Source organism: Bactrocera dorsalis, chromosome 3 (genome assembly GCF_023373825.1).
Source record: "Bactrocera dorsalis isolate Fly_Bdor chromosome 3, ASM2337382v1, whole genome shotgun sequence".
In the NCBI taxonomy this organism is placed as follows: domain Eukaryota; kingdom Metazoa; phylum Arthropoda; class Insecta; order Diptera; family Tephritidae; genus Bactrocera; species Bactrocera dorsalis.
Window position 1 is genome coordinate 51505951 of NC_064305.1, and position 16244 is coordinate 51522194.

Genomic DNA, 16244 nt, shown 5'->3' on the forward strand with positions numbered 1-16244 from the left:
TCGTTTTATGAACCTCTGGAGTGCTTTAACATATCTTTTACGGATGAGATATTTCAGAAGTGGTTCGGTGGACAAACACCGAAATTATACAGAATCGTTGTGACGATATGACTTCTGCCACATTTAAAGAAACAAACGTCGATGACATACGTGCTTTAATTGGAATACTAACACTGACCGCGGTTTTAAAAGACAATCACCTTACTACTGAAGAATTGTTCAATGCATCACACTGTGGAGCAAGGTATACGGCTACTATGAGCAGAGATAGGTTCGACTATCTGATCAGGCATCTAAGAATGGATGACAAAGCATTACGCCCATCACTTCGACCAAACGATGCATTCACTCCTATCAGAAATATATGGAATATTTTTAGAAAACAGTGCCAATCTAGCTACATCCCTGGCTCACGCACAACAATCGACGAACAACTTTTGGGATTCCGTGGACGGTGCCCTTTTAAAATGTATATTCCTAATAAACCGAAAAAGTATGGAATCAAAATACCTATGATATGAGACAGTTCTACAAAATATATGTTTAATGCAATTCCGTATCTTGGAAAAACAACGACAACCAGCAATCTTCCTTTAGGTGAGTACTATGTAAAAGAACTTTCACGGCCTATACATGGTACATGCAGATGTATTACCTGCGATAATTGGTTCACATCGATCCCACTTGCTAAAGATTTGTTAAAAGAGCCCCACAAATTGACTCTTGTCGGCACCGTTAGATCAAACAAACGTGAAATACCCAAAGAAATGAAAAATTCACGAGCCCGACCTGTTGGAACTTCGAAGTTTTGCTATGATGGCCCCTTAACCCTAGTTTCATACAAGCCAAAGCCATCGAAAATGGTATACTTGCTGTCATCTAATAATGAAAAGGGTACTATTGATAACACAAGTGGAAAACCAGATATGATATTGTACTACAACCAAACGAAAGGGGGGGTAGACACTCTAGATCAAATGTGTTCCGTAATGTCGTATTCGCGAAAAACTAATAGGTGGCCGATGGCAGTTTTTTCATGCTAAATATAGCATTCGTTAACTCATATGTAACATATTGCCATAACATGATAAGTATTAACCAGAAACCTTTAACTCGTAAGGATTATATGAAAAAACTCTGTGCTTCGCTAATAAGTCCATGGATGGAAAAAAGAATTGAAGTACCCACATTGTCAAGAATTTTGCGCAACACTATTGAAGTCGCTTTAGAAAATTTCGGCGACGGAGTCAGTGCTACGCAACAAGAAGACCCAATTGATATTGGCAATGATCCCGAAGGTAGTAGCAATCCGAAAAAAAGAAAATACTGCGGTTTTTGTCCTTCCAAAATAAGACGCATGTCGAAAAAAGAATGTGTTGAGTGCAAAAAGACCGTGTGTGGGGAGCACCAGAATCAAGTGCATATAATATTGCTTGACTTTATTTTTTTTGTTCTAAAACAATATACAAAGAGTTATTTTGTAAACAAAATAAAAAAATTTGTTAACCTAGATTTAAGAACGAAAATTGTACCTTTTTCTGAAGACTGCCTTATTTTTGCTACATTTTATGAAAAAAATGAATTGCTTTATAAATTTTATATTATCTTTAATTTTATGATTACATGTTTCAAAATGAACTGAAAATGAATGAAATAAATGATCTCAGTTGAAAAACAAACAGTTTTTATATTTTTAGGAAGCTCAAACTCCATTAAAAGGAGATACGTTATTATGACGTATCGTTATCTCTCCAGGGGTAAAAAATAACGTTATCTTTCTAGGGTTAAGCCGTGTTTGACCGCAGGAATGTAACAAAGCATTAGCCAAAGGGTTTGGGTGGTCTCGGAGTTTAAATATATGGATATTTAATTCTGCTATCTTCTACTTCTTTCTTTACAATAGGAATACCAAGGTCTTTATGGATATTTTCATTACGCATGTACCATGGTGAACACGTAATTGTTCGAAGCATTTTCGATTGGAACCTTTGTATTAAATCAATAGGAGTATTCTCTTGCTCTTGCAAGATTGCAGATTGCAAAAATACTGTACCGAAATATACAAGGGCACGAGAGCACCCATTGCAGAATCTAGTGATAATTTATAATTTTAATACAAAATATAAAATCTATTTAAAACTTACCTTCCTCAACAATTTAACGACGTAATATGTCTTTGTGTAAAATGACACCTAAAAACAGGGTTGCAATTATATTTTTGCGTGTGCGTGTGTTTGTTGTTGTGCCCGTGCACCCAGAGGAAATATGTATATGCAATTCTTGCATCGTGCAAGGGTTTTGCAAGAGCAAGAGAATACCCCTAATATTAGTTGCACAAAAAAAAAAAAAAAAATGAAGCTCTAATCTTCATACATACATATGTACATGTTATTTTACTAGAGATGTGTTTTCTCCAAGTGGCGCTTCTAACTAGGTGAACACCAAGATATGTTACTTCGTTCGCTTAGGGTACTAAAATATTGTTTATTTTTACTGCCGGGCACATTTTTGGTCTAAGTAACATGCTTACATTTCTGTTCATTCACATTTATACGCTAGTTCGCTAGCCATTCTTTGACAGAACTTAAATGCTCCGCTAATATTCTTGATGCTAAAATGTGGATTTGTTACGGCTCACTATAGCTAGCTGTGTCATTCGCAAAAGTTGAAGTTAATATATTGTTAGCTGTTGGAAGGTTTGCTGTATATATGATGTATAGAGTTGGGCCTAAAACTCTGCCCTGTGGTACACCAGCCCTTATCTGTCTTTCATCAGATATGAAATCTCCTACTTTCACTACAAATTGTCTATTATTGAAATAAGACTCCAATGTTTTATACAATTCTAAAGGTAGAATTTTTTAATCTTATATAAAAGGCCTTCGTGCCACACCTTATCAAACACCGGAGCTACATCTAGAAATATTGCTGAACAGTACTCCCTATGCTCAAATGCTTTCCATATCTCGTTAGTAATTCTATTTACTTGCTCTATTGTGCCATGTTTCGCACGAAATCCGAATTGATGCATTGGTATTGTATTGTTTTCGTGGAGGAAAGGAAACATCTTTGATAGTAATACTTTTTCAAATACTTTTGAAAGATAGGGTAGAAGACTGATTTTTTTTTTTTTTTTTTGTTGCCGGAGGGGGAATCTTCGAAAGATACCGTCTTGTTTCGGACGGCACACAGTGGCACCGCTCCATACATTTCTTGGAAAAAAATAGAAGGAGTGGTCGTACAACAATGAAACTTTACAGAAACACTTCTCTGGACTAAATTAGGAAATTTTGAAAAAATCTTGGAAAACCGCCCACTGCCACACCCACCTCCCATATAACTGCAATTGCCAAAATTTTTATTTTTGGACCTAGGGACTTGAAATTCGGGACACTTCTTAATTGAGTTCTCCTGATGAAAAAATATTAAACTTAAACGCAAAGTGACGTTATTTATACCTTTACCTTGATAAAAATCCAATATAATATGCAATGTTTTAATTGAATATGTAACAGGCGAAAAATTGTGTTAGTTTTTATTTGTAATATTATGCAAGCACCATATCTTTAACAATGGGATCTAGTTCTAAGGAAATTTTGTTCGAATGACGCCTTAAGCTACTTATGTAAAGGATCCGAAGTTATAAGAAGTCTGTTGAAGACATCAGTATTTGTGGAAATTCGATCACACTTTCTAGAAAACATCAATCGATACTTCCTGTAGTATTTGTTTCTGGCTTCCTCGGCTTCCTCTGAAAGCATTCCTATTGGTAATACGGCAGCATCCATTATATCCTTACCATGCATTAGTACTTTGTGTACAGTAACAGGCACATAAAACCAACTATAATTTTGTACGAACAGTTTCGCAGTGTCCGACGTATATAATTTAATTTTGTCACTATCAATTTTTTCGCCACATGTAATTATTTGAAGAATCATCCTGAATCGATCGATATGGTCTTCATTGTTACCAGTAATATCCGCAACCATTTGTGGGTTAAAAAAAAATGCCTTGACGTGTTCCCGTCGTTAGAAGTTCCTGTACCTTGTTGAACAAAATCAACTCGCAACCGCATTTTATCTTTAAAGGCCGCTTGTATTTTTAATTTATTTTGTATTTTAATTTCTTTGTTTTGGAAGGTTGCAGCCCATTTCTGAAATGGTAAATTATAAGCTATATGGAGAATGCATTCCATGAACTTGATTCTAGCATGTAAGGATGAAATTCCCATTTCACATGCCTCAGGTTTAATTGTTTTCATGGAAACTAACTCTAAGTTGTTCATTTCAGTAGGTTTCGCTCCACAAATGTAGCATACTGCTGCTGCAGTGGTATGTGTCACTATCTGAGCGGTTTTACCATCCAGCATTGTAAAAAGGAGCTTGTGTAATACATTAATTTCCTTGCTCTTTACATGAGAGCCTGAAAGTATACTACATTTTTTGTCTTATTGACCATTTTTATGAAATATTGGAAGTGACTTTTGAAATTAAAATCGATGTTACTAAAAGGGACGGTAATTGGCGGTTGTTTTTTTTTTTAATTGAAAGTACAGACTCGGAACTTTCATTTTTTTATAGTAAGAGGGCTAAGCAAGGCAAAGCACATAAAGTTTTTTTCCATCAAAAAATGAAAAGTTGATATTTTTAGTATAATTTTTGAAAAATTATAAAAATTACCTTACTTTGCCAATTTCAATAAATTTTTTTTTTTATAAACAAGTAGGTGCTATATTTTCACTAAAAAATAAAAGAAAAGTCATAGCTGTAAACTTACACACAAAAAAAATTCTGTATTTGGACAATAATTTTAATCTGATTTTATTGAATAACTTTCCGTCGACTTCTGTTAGATTTTTTAACTATAAAATTTCACTTTTTATAAAAAACCTTGTTGAATTTTTCTTATCCAAATATTTCTTTACAAAACAGAATCATTAAAGTTTTGAAATTGGAAAGTGGAAAAATCCTATTTTTTCCGCCGAAATGCCACTGTGCGGCATGCACGATTCATCCTACTCGCGCATGTGCCGCCATTGTTCTCCGTGATTTCTCTCTACCCATTCCTGCACGTTTCTGATCAGCGTGTGTGTCCATCTACCTTTGGTTGTTTCGTCCCATCGTTTCTGCCACTCATTAAGGCTGGTTTGTCTTTCTTGTTGCTTCTCTTGTTTATTTAGTCGTCTGCCCGCGTTTTTTGTTTTGTCGTAAATTCTTTTTAGCTCCATCGTCATAATATCTGGAGGCATGATACCTGAAATAATTCCAGCCGCTTCGTGCGACACAGTCCGGAAGGCGCAAGCTACCCTGATTGCACTTAGCCGAACCACTGCTTTTGCCGTATTCGCATATGTTTTATTCAGCAATGCTGGTCCCCATATGGGTGCGGCGTACATCAGTACTGACTGGCTAACTTTTGCCAGAAGAGCACGTCTATTTTGACTAGGTCCACCTATGTTGACCATGATTCGGGTTAGTGCAGCCGTCACCTTTGCCGCTTTCTCGCAGGCTTTTGCGATGTGGGTCCGATAATTTAACTTCGCGTCAATAATTACCCCCAGGTATTTCAACGATTTTTGCGTTGGGATATTGTATCCGTCGATGTTGAGCGTAGTCGCCTCTAACTTTTTTCTACTCGTTATTAGTACCGCTTCAGTTTTTTGGCCTGCTAACTGGAGCTTTGCCTTTGTGAGCCATTCTTTTATTTTTATCGCCACGTGGTTGCATAGATACTCTACATGTCTTATTTCTTTTGCCACTACCGTTACTGCTATATCATCAGCGTACCCGATTATTTGTATTTCTTTGGGCAGTGGAAGACGTAGCACACCGTCGTATAAAACATTCCACAGTAGTGGCCCTAGTACTGAGCCCTGTGGTACACCGCCTGTTATAGTGTAGTTTTTAGGACCTTCTTCGGTGTCATATAGCAGTAATCTGTGCGAGAGGTAGCTAGATATGATCTTAAGTAGGTAGAGTGGTGTCTTCTTTTGATTCAGGGCGTCCATGATATGCGGCCAATAGGCCGAATTGAAAGCATTTTTAACGTCGAACGTCACAACCACGCAATATTCTTTGCTGCCATATAACCATCTGGTTCCTTCAATTGCCTTGCTTGCGATCTCTGTTAGCTTTTTTATGGCGTCTATTGTCGACCTGTGCCTCGAAAGCCATACTGGTTTTCAGCTAATCCCGGTGGCTGTCTTTTTAGATGTTGCTCTAGCCGCGCACAGATTATACGCTCCAGTATTTTACCCATTGTGTCCACCATACATAGTGGTCGGTAGGAGCCTGGCTCTCCTGCTGGTTTATTTGGCTTTTGTGTAAGCACTAGCCGCTGCTTTTTCCAAATCTTAGGGAAAACTCCCTCCCGTAAGCATTGCGTATAGACTTCCGTAAATGGGGTGGGTTTATAGTTAATAGCGAGTTTTAGGGCCTTATTCGGTATGCCATCTAAGCCTGGTGCTTTTGTATTTTCGAATCTCTCTGCTGCTTCAATAGTTTCTTGTTCAGTAACTACCGGTGCGTTTGTAGCTTCCTTTATTTGCTGCCTTTGTAGCAATTGCGTCGGAAAGAGCGTTTGGACAACCGTCTTTAGAGGTCTAGGGCATGTAGGCGCTTGTCCTTTATGGTCTTTAAACTTAGACATGACGATTTTGTATGCATCTCCCCACGGGTTTTCTTCGACCTTGTTGCATAGCTCTTTAAAACAACAGGCTTTGCTCTTCTTTATTGCTTTCTTCAGTTCGTTTCGTTTTCGTTTAAAGCGTTCGTTTAGCATTTCAAAATCTGCTGTTTGTCGTCCCCTTTGACACTGGCGCCTAGCTTCGTGGCATTCACTTCTCAGGGCTTTAATAGTGTCATTCCACCAGTATGCGGGTTTCCTGTATGCGCTTTGTTTTTTCCTGCACATCGCGGCATGGCAGGCTTTACTGACATATTTGACTAGGCATTCAGCCTTCTGTTCTGTGTCCATAGCGTAGTTCGGATTATCATCTAACATTAATTTGTAGATATCCTCATCAAGTGTTTCGGCTTTCCAGCCTCTGGTTTGAAACTTTTTACGACCCTTAGGCATTTTATGCGTTTTGTCGATTTCAAGCAGGATTGCTAAGTGGTCACTGTGTGTGTACAAGTCGCTGACTTGCCATGTACACGACCGCACTAGAGAGCTACTAGCGAACGTAATATCGATCACAGAGCCGCGGCCGTTTTTTTCGAACGTATTTCTGTTACCAATGTTCAGCAAGACGGTGTTCAGTACCGAAAAAGCCTTCAGAAGGATTTCTCCTCGTCTGTTTGTGCACACGCTGCCCCACTCCACTGCCCATGCATTGAAGTCACCTGCCACTATGTTCACTGTGGTGTTCGACACTTCTCGCACTAGGTTATCGATGATTCTTGCATATTCATCCTGTGCGATGCTTGGCGGGATGTAGCAACTATAAAAGTTTATTCCGCAGATTTTTGCCCGCGTGTAATAGGCTTGTCCTGTTAATGGTATTTCCTGAAACACGTTTTCTCCACAGACACAAATGGCCGCTTTGCCCGTTAGGTCGGAGGTCCACGTTGCTGCGCTAATGTTTTTATATTGTTCGCAGACTATTGCCACGTCGATTTTCCGCTCAAACACTGTATGCGTAAGTAGGTCTTGAGCTGCTTCGCAATGGTTGAGGTTGAGCTGTAGGACTCTCATATTTTGGCTCTTTTGCACGCTTCTTGGTAGAGAGGACATTTCTTGCTGCCTATCTGATGGTCAGACTTCTCTTTTCCATGTTTTATACATGCACTGCAAGACGGCTCCTTGCTGCATGTCTTTGCAAAGTGTCCTTTTTCCCCACATTTGAGGCAGCACTGACTCCTATCATCTGGATTTTTGCAGGTTCTCGCCAGGTGGCCGAATTCCAAACATCGGAAGCATTTTTTAAGGTTTGGTTTCTCCCTAATTCTGCACACCACCCATCCTATTTTAATTTTTTTTGGCTTCAACAAGTAGCCTAGCCTGTAAGGCGGGGAGATTTATTACGGCTGTTTGGGTGCCTGCGTATGGTTCTGATTGAGCCTTTATCAAACTCCTCCAGTTTTCCTATTTGCGTACGAATAGCATTGGCAATGTCTTCCTCTCCGGTTATTTCATCCAAATGCCAGATTTCCACAGTGGCCTCGCTCGTTAGGGCTTTAATTTTGGCTTGATCTCCAAGCACTTTGCCTATTTCGCTGGTGTAGTCAGCAGTGTTTTCCATCTGTGCGCTCTTCAGTTCCATTAGAATTTCACCTTTGGCCGTCTTTCTTAACCGGTTTACACTTTCCCCCAGTTTCTGCAGGGCATCTTCTTTTTTAACAGCTCTTAAAATATCGCTGTATGTCATGTTACCAGTTCGCTCGATCACTATCGCATCAGGCCTTGGTCGATGCTTATATGTTGCTTTCTTTTTCTTTTTTATTTCCGTCCAGCCATCTTGTTTTCCCTGTACCTTTCCATTGTTATTTGAGGTTAACGAACTTACTTTTTCCTCGTTATTTTTTGCCTTCTTTGGTTCTTCTCATGGGTGGTTTTATTCTTTTTTGGAGGAGTCTGCCTTTTTGCCTGTTTTTCCTCACGAGCCCTTTTAGGCGTTATCTCCGTTGTTACGGGCATATTTAAAATATTTCGTCTTGCTTCCTTGCTCTTCTGGTATTCTTCTAAGGCTTTTTCGTAGATCTTCGTTATATTGCCAACGAGGTCCCTAAGGTTGTTGTTAATCGTTCGATGCGGTGGGCGCATCAAATCTATCATCTTCTTAATTTCTTCGCCAAGCTCCATCATGTAGTCGCCGCGAGGTTTTACTGCCTTCGCTTGCGGCGTGTTGTCTTGCAGCGCCGGTGGCGACGATCTTGTTCGCGTCGGTTTTTCTACACTTAGCATCTTTATTGGGGATCTACTAAATCGCGATGACCTCTTGAATGGATCTATTTCCATTACAGGAGTCCTTTGCAAGTCAGTTCCTGCCGCTTTGGTATTATTCGGATCTTTTGGGCTTCCCGCGTCATTGCTCAGTATAGTAGCATAGATGTTACTGCTACTGTTGCTGCTACTTCTGCTGTCGTTTAACTTGTTGTTTTTTCTCATGTACAAATCCATTCCTTTCTATTTTACCAGCGCATCGTGTGTAGGGGGGCGGGCCGAAATAAACATGAGCGGGTGTACCCTCGGTGGCTATGCACCTACCCCAGTTCCCTGAGGCCTGTTCTTCGCTTTACTGGTCCCGGAAAACACGGACGGACCAGAGCTCGCCCGGGGCAACGCAGACTACTAATCTTGCGCCCAATGCACACTCCTTGACCAGAGCCCGAAGGGGCTGGTTACTAATGAGCACCGCGGCTAACACCTCGGCAGAGCTAGCTCACATCACCCTATCCATCTTGGCAGCAGAGAAGTCGCTGGAAAGATTTAAAGGGACTCCCAGTGCGCCGCGATGTACATCGGTCAAAGAAAAACTAACAGCCGCACCTAACATGGTGAACAGACGCTGACCAGGAAGCCGACCATTGTGAGTCCGTCGCGCCTGGATTTTTTATATTACCCACCATGCCCGTGCATGATGGGGGGACACCTATTTTTGAGAGGCGGTATCGGCTCGCCTCTGTCGCAGGAGTTTCATCGGCTTAGCTAGCTTTTATACCACAACATCCACTCCTGCCGCTCCTCGTCGGGGATTGCTTATTCGTCGTGGCTTATTTCGCAACTAACCTGCTACTACAGGCCGTCCGGCTATCCGCGACCTGCCGACCCCCCCGGTAGCTTAGAGCTCAGCTGAAAAGTCTGGCCCCACTGAGAAGCCAAGACCAACGGACTGAATTGTCTGTATGAAGACGGCTGTGTTAAGTCTTTCCCAGGTTTATCTATCAAGATAATCTGCGACTTTTTCCATGAAAATGGATAGTATCCGAAAAAATTGCATTTAAAAGCAAAGAGAGCACCTCTACAGCAATAATTGGTAACTCAATTAGCATTTTTGGGGAAATATTATCATATCCCGGCGATTTTTTTGGATTAAGTTCTTTGATGATTCCAATAATTTCAGAAGGTGAAGCGAGCGACTCTTTAGCTGTGTTGGGTAAGATTGACAGCTTAAAGTTGTTCTTTGGCAAATTGGGTTGAAATACCTTTTCTAGGTGTTTTGCAAGGCAATTCGCCTTTTCCTCGTCACTTCGGGTCCAATTTCCACCCAAGTCTCGTATAGGCATGTTGGAGTCAGTTGCTGGCTTCATGGACTTTTGGGCTTTCCAAAGGAAATTTTGTTTGTTTGAATTTGGACACAGCTTCTTTATATATATTTCGGTGTTCAATTCTTCCTCACGTTTCAGCGCTTTTTTAATTTACGTACAGCAGATTTTAATTGAAGCTAAGTGGAAAGGGAGCGATTTATCTACCATTCACGTCCTGCACGCCTTTTTTCATTTACAAGCATTTCTATTTCTCTATTAGAGATTTTTTTGAAACCAAGTGGCTTATAGCTTTTGTTTCCTTTTTGTTTTGTCATTGACTTCTCTTATGCTTTCGTCAATATCTCTTCCTGTAATTATTTGATACTCAATATTAATGTGGCTACTCACGTATTTTTTATATTTTCGCCAATTCGTTTTATAAGAAGTTAGACCCACTTTTGGATTAACGAATATGGTTTGTTCACATAACTTTATTAGTAAAGGATAGTGATCAGAAGACAGTTATGTGCTGTTATGTGCGATTTATCTATATTTTTGATTATAGCAAATTCAATTAAATCCGGTATTTCCTTACGATCACTAGACCAATATGTCGGCTTACCTTCTTCTTCTTTACTGGCGTAGACACCGCTTACGCGATTATAGCCGAGTTAACAACAGTGCGCCAGTCGTTTCTTCGAACGATATATTCGTCGAATACTTTCAGAGCTGGAGTGTTTTCGTCCATTCGGACAACATGATTTAGCTAGCGAGCCGCTGTCTTTTAATTCGCTGAACTATGTCAATGTCGTCGTATATCTCGTACAGCCCATCGTTCAATCGAAAGCGATATTCACCATGGCCAGAGCGCAAAGGACCATAAATCTTTTCTCTCGAAAACTCGCAACGTCGACTCATCAGTTGTTGTCATCGTCCAAGCCTCTGCACCATATAGCAGGACGGGAATTATGAGTGACCTATAGAGTTTGGTTTTTGTTCATCGAGAGAGGACTTTGCTTCTCAATTGCCTACTCAGTCCGAAGTAGCACCTGTTGGCAAAAGTTATCCTGCGTTGGATTTCCAGGCTGACATTGTTGGTGGTGTTTACGCTGGTTCTAAGATAGACGAAATTATCTACAACTTCAAAGTTATGACTGTCAACAGTGACGTGAGAGCCAAGTCGCGAGTGCGACGACTGTTTGTTTGATGACTGGAGATATTTCGTCTTGCCCTCGTTCACTGCCAGACCCATTTGTTTTGCTTCCTTGTCCAGTCTGGAGAAAGCAGAATTGATATCAATATCATCGGCATACGCCAGGATCTGTACACTCTTATAAAAGATTGTACCTGCTCGATTAAGTTCTGCAGCTCGAATAGTTTTCTCCAGCAGCAGATTGAAGAAGTCGCACGATAGGGAGTCGGCTTACCAGGAGATATTATATTAAGGTTATTGTGCCTATTTATAATAGTGTGATACAGCTGTCGTCCTTTCGAATTAATTAGTCGTGAGCCCCAATACGTGTGTTTTGCATTGTAATCTCCACCTGCTAGAAATATGGGGCATAATGTTCCAAAAAAGTCTTTAAATTAGATGTCTGTAATTTTAAACCGAGGTGGGCAGTATATGGCCGTCAGGTTTAAGACCTCGCAGCGATTTTTTAGAGTTATTGTTGTAGTTTTTAATTGCGCTGTCGCATAAGATTTTAATGCGTCGTGATTTAACCGTTTTCTAACCAACACTGCTGTTTCTCCATGCGCCTTTCCATCTGGGTGATTTGTAAAATATATTCTAAATCCTGGTATAAAGAAATTGTTTTTGTTCGTAAGAAGAGTTCCTGACAAAAGCAGGAATCTAATAAGTTCCAATTTATGTCGGTTAACACCGTTAGTATTCCATAAACAAATGTTCAATACACTCAATTTTTTACTTAAAAAAGTTTGCAACATTTGTTTGTTTTGTGATTTGATTATCTCTTGAATTACATTTTGCATTGAAACCATAAATTGTGTCATACATTGGGTAAGGTTGAAAATCATAGTTTCGACGCTTCCATTTGGTTGGTTTTGGGGCAATTGCATTTGTACAGTATTGCCTTTCACCACGTTTGCATAGCTCCCTTGTGTAGCATTCTCTTTAAAAGTTACTGGTTTTGAAATATGTACGGTGATTTCAATATTTTCATTACGAGAAATATTCAGCATTTGGTTACGACATACTTGAATGCCCTGTGATAACTTCGATTTCAAGTATTTGTATAGTTAACAGTGTGATTATTTTAAATTGTAAATCGGGTGTATTTCATTTTTTTTTTGTTTAGTTGGTTACAATTTGGCATCAGTTCTGTTTTGAAGATTGGTTGTGGGACTTTGTTCCTGTTAAAAATATTTACTACTGATTTAATGCTAAAACCACCTTCTTCCAGTGCTTCTTTCACATCGATAGAGTCTACCGAAGACTCAATACCTTTTATGACAACAACTAGGCCTTTTGAGCTCTTCAATTGGTATGAGTAGTAGTTCTTGTTATTGTTTGACAAGTATTTTACAATATCCATGAAGCTTTTTTCAGTGCATGGTTAAATTTTTGTTTCATCTAAGTATGTTACCTTTTTTCAAGGGCACAATATGAAAATTATTTGTGCCTATTAAATAGCTTAGTTTGGAGACAAGTGCATTTGAGCTACGCTCACGCAAGTAAATTGGAGGGGGTTTGGTATTAACGACTGTGGTGGTACCCATCGCATCGTCGTCTGAACTCTTGCTTAGTTGCCATTGGAAACTTCCGTTTTATTCATATTTGGTGTGTCGACTTAATTATATATACTAATTTTTAAAATTTTTTTTCAATAAAATGCGTATTTGGCAATCCTGGTTTTGCGAAGAAACAATTAATCAACAATTGTTTCTTGAACGAAATTCAAAGTAATCGTTAAATTCATCCTAAATTAGTTAAAATCATTATTATGAAGTATAGTTGATTTCGAAATGTTGTGTAAAACTTACCAATCGTCAGCAACATTACTTATTGCACCGCGACTTAGGGTCTTTTATGCCCTCTCCTATATCACATATGTTCACCAATGGTCCATTAACCTGAATAATTCCAGGAGCCCTGTCTATGTAGATGGAACCCAGCGTTCTTCTGCAGATTTCTCGACAATCCAGAATTAGGTGTGTTGGTGTTTCCTGTTCGAAGTCGCAGAACCGGCAATTAGCACAAGAACTATGCCCATGTTGGACAAGTGCTTCCTGAGCCTGCAGTGCCCTGTGTAGAGCGCGACGGGGAGACGGAATTTGTCACGGGGGCGATTGATTAGTTCTTTAAACCTTGAGAGGTTGTACCCTCCTAGAAGCAGCTTGGCATGGCGCATTCCTGCTACCTGCTGCCAGTGCTGATCTCTTCCCGCTCTCTCCTCCGTGCGGAGCAGTTCCTTAAAAGTGTGGGACCCCACCGCGTTGCATGGTTCTGGCCCCATCATCTTGGACGTTGCCGCAGAGCGGGCAAGACCTGCAACAGCCGCAGTGGACGCCTTGCGCTGTATGCCGCTGCTAGAGGGCTCATCATGGTTATCGCGCGCGTACTCCTCAAAGAGAGCGCGCTCCTCCGGCGAAAGAGCGTTCAAGAAGGCCGCTCTTACCTGCGTCACTCATGTTGCCGTCAGTTGATGTTATTGTTTTGGTTGTTGTTGTCGACGTGATTATTGCTGCAGTTGTTTTCGTTTTGTTCCTTTTCATCTGGTTCGTACGACTCTGGATTAGGAGGTGGTAGCTCAATGGCCGCCGCACATATGCCTTATGACCCAAAATTGTTAAAATCCAATAAAAACTGTTCAAGCCCCTAAGTACCCAATAGTTAGACCCCGATACCTATAGTTCATTTTTGATCGAAAATCAGTGGTCAATGTGAGATACATATGTATAGTATAACTGAAATCCTTTTCTTATAATGATATGTCTGTAGTATATTAAAAATGGGTTGAATCGGATCAATACTTCCCTTAGCCCCCATATACTTGATATAAAGATTTTCAAGCATCCGGCTGACTTTACTCCATATGATTGTTTTTACACCTTAAAGTATTTCTTTGGCTTTGGTTGTTGCAAGTTGCAAGAGTATAAAATGTTCGGTTGTTTCGAACTTAGCCCTTCCTTACTTGTTTGAGTTAAATTTAATTTTTGTTAAGGAATTTTTAAATTTTTGAGGGGAGCTAGTGGAATTAAGGGAAACAAATTTTCATAATTAATTTCCATACCCTGCAAGAGTATAATAAATGTTCTTCTCTCCCCAAAAAGCTGCTCCTTTGTAGGAGTCTCCGATAACGGACAACTATAGCATATAGCTGCCATACAAACTGAACGATCGGAAACAAATTCTTCTTTTATATTATATATGCGAAGGGCGCAACCGAAGTTAACGTTTTTCTTTTTAATTATATAAAGTTCAACATACAGGGCAAAATAACGTATCCTTTGTGATAGAAAATGAACAAAGGCCTTTTGCAAAAACTGATGTAAATAAACGTACATATGTGTGTGAGTTTGAGTCTCTCTTTAACACATGGGTATTCGAAATTAATACACTATGTACCCATACGGCTCAACCTCATGCCTTTTTCGCAGTCATTGCTGACCATAAATACATCAAAGCTGGCATTAGTCTTGTATGACTGCAAACAAAACTTTACACTTTATACAAATTTTATAAATTCATTTTTTTCTGCAAACCTTTAGTTCAAACATCTGAAATTTCAAAGCTCTTTTCGGTGAAACGCTTATTTTAGAAGTCACAGTCTACTCATTTATTTAAAGATTGTTGTGATTGTTGAGAGATTTAAGTAAGTTTTGAAATATTCCATATCATTTTTTTATATTATATGATATTAAGTAGTTAAGATGTTCTTTAGCGGATCGTGCTCTTCTATTGAAATATGCAGCATATCCAATCTTTGGCCAATTAAAACTTGTTTGCCACTTTTCTACAAAAATATGGGCATATACATACAGAACGAGTATGTACTTTAAGATCTGCTAACCAACTTTATAAGCTGGATAAAATTCTGGACTCGGAAAAATGTCAAAATTTCACTGTCATCTGCCAGAACTTTAATTTTTCTACCGTTTAGGATACAGCTTAAGCGCAGAAACCGATTAAATCATTTTCCTCGACATTTGTATGTTTAACTAGAGTGTAATGATTTTTATTTGCTTACAAATTATTATTTAAATAAATTTACATTGTACTTTTCAGATTCAGGATTCAGTGTGGCAAGAATACTATATTAATCATGTGAAGGAAGAGAAAGAAAGAAAGCGAGAGGAATCCAAACAGTTTGAGTTGAAGTTCTCCGGAACCGGATGTGTGTTAAAACAACAAAATAAGAAGCCATACAATAAATCTGCACGCTAATTTGATAAAAACTGAACATGGGATCTCAATTAGGTTCAAGAACACCCGCTATTGATATTAAACTGGTCAACCAATTTTTGTAATATTTTTTTTTGTCTGTCCAGAGTCTGATAAAATAAATTATTTAGTTAAAACTACATAATCTTTTACTGCATAACGCAAAAACACCAATAAATCATAACAAGTAAGAATACACCTCTTTCTTTTTTTATACTCTACAAATTAGCAAAGATCGAAGTCGGGGGGAACACTGAAAGTAAATGTATCTCCAGATATTCTGCAAACAGATCTGCAGAATTATCTGCAGCTAGAATATATGTGCAGTAATTTTTGACAAGCTTAAAACAATTCAAAAATACGTTAAAATTAAATAAAAGTGGAAGTTGAAAGAAAATCGAAAATATCTTTTTTCTTTGTTTTGTTTGTTAGTGTTAGTTTTAAAGAGACAGGTAGCGTAGCTTCTTTATACTATGTGAAAATGGGTTAAATCAGATAATAACCACGCCCACTCTCCAATCTGTAAGGTTTCTTACTTTACAAATTGCGAGAATTCCTTCCTTATTTGTATTTTATTTTAAGAATTTCAATGAACAGCTGATCGTATCGCCAGACTTGGCTCACGGAAATATTATTTCTATGTCCTTACC

The 16244-nt window shown here is 39.0% G+C and overlaps 1 protein-coding gene across 3 annotated transcripts in view; it reads left to right on the top strand.

Annotated features, from left to right (window-relative positions):
• Positions 1–15769, top strand: part of LOC105229439 (uncharacterized) — a 37603-nt gene extending 21834 nt beyond the window's left edge. Inside the window, exon 8 of one of the 3 annotated variants that reach the window (XM_049452907.1) lies at positions 15439–15769. In XM_049452907.1, the coding sequence (XP_049308864.1) occupies positions 15439–15597 (159 nt within the window). In that variant the 3' untranslated portion in view covers positions 15598–15769. The remainder of the gene's footprint in view (positions 1–15438) is intronic. The other 2 variants (XM_049452909.1, XM_049452910.1) reach the window with 2 other exon arrangements.
• The last annotated feature ends 475 nt before the right edge of the window (positions 15770–16244 follow it).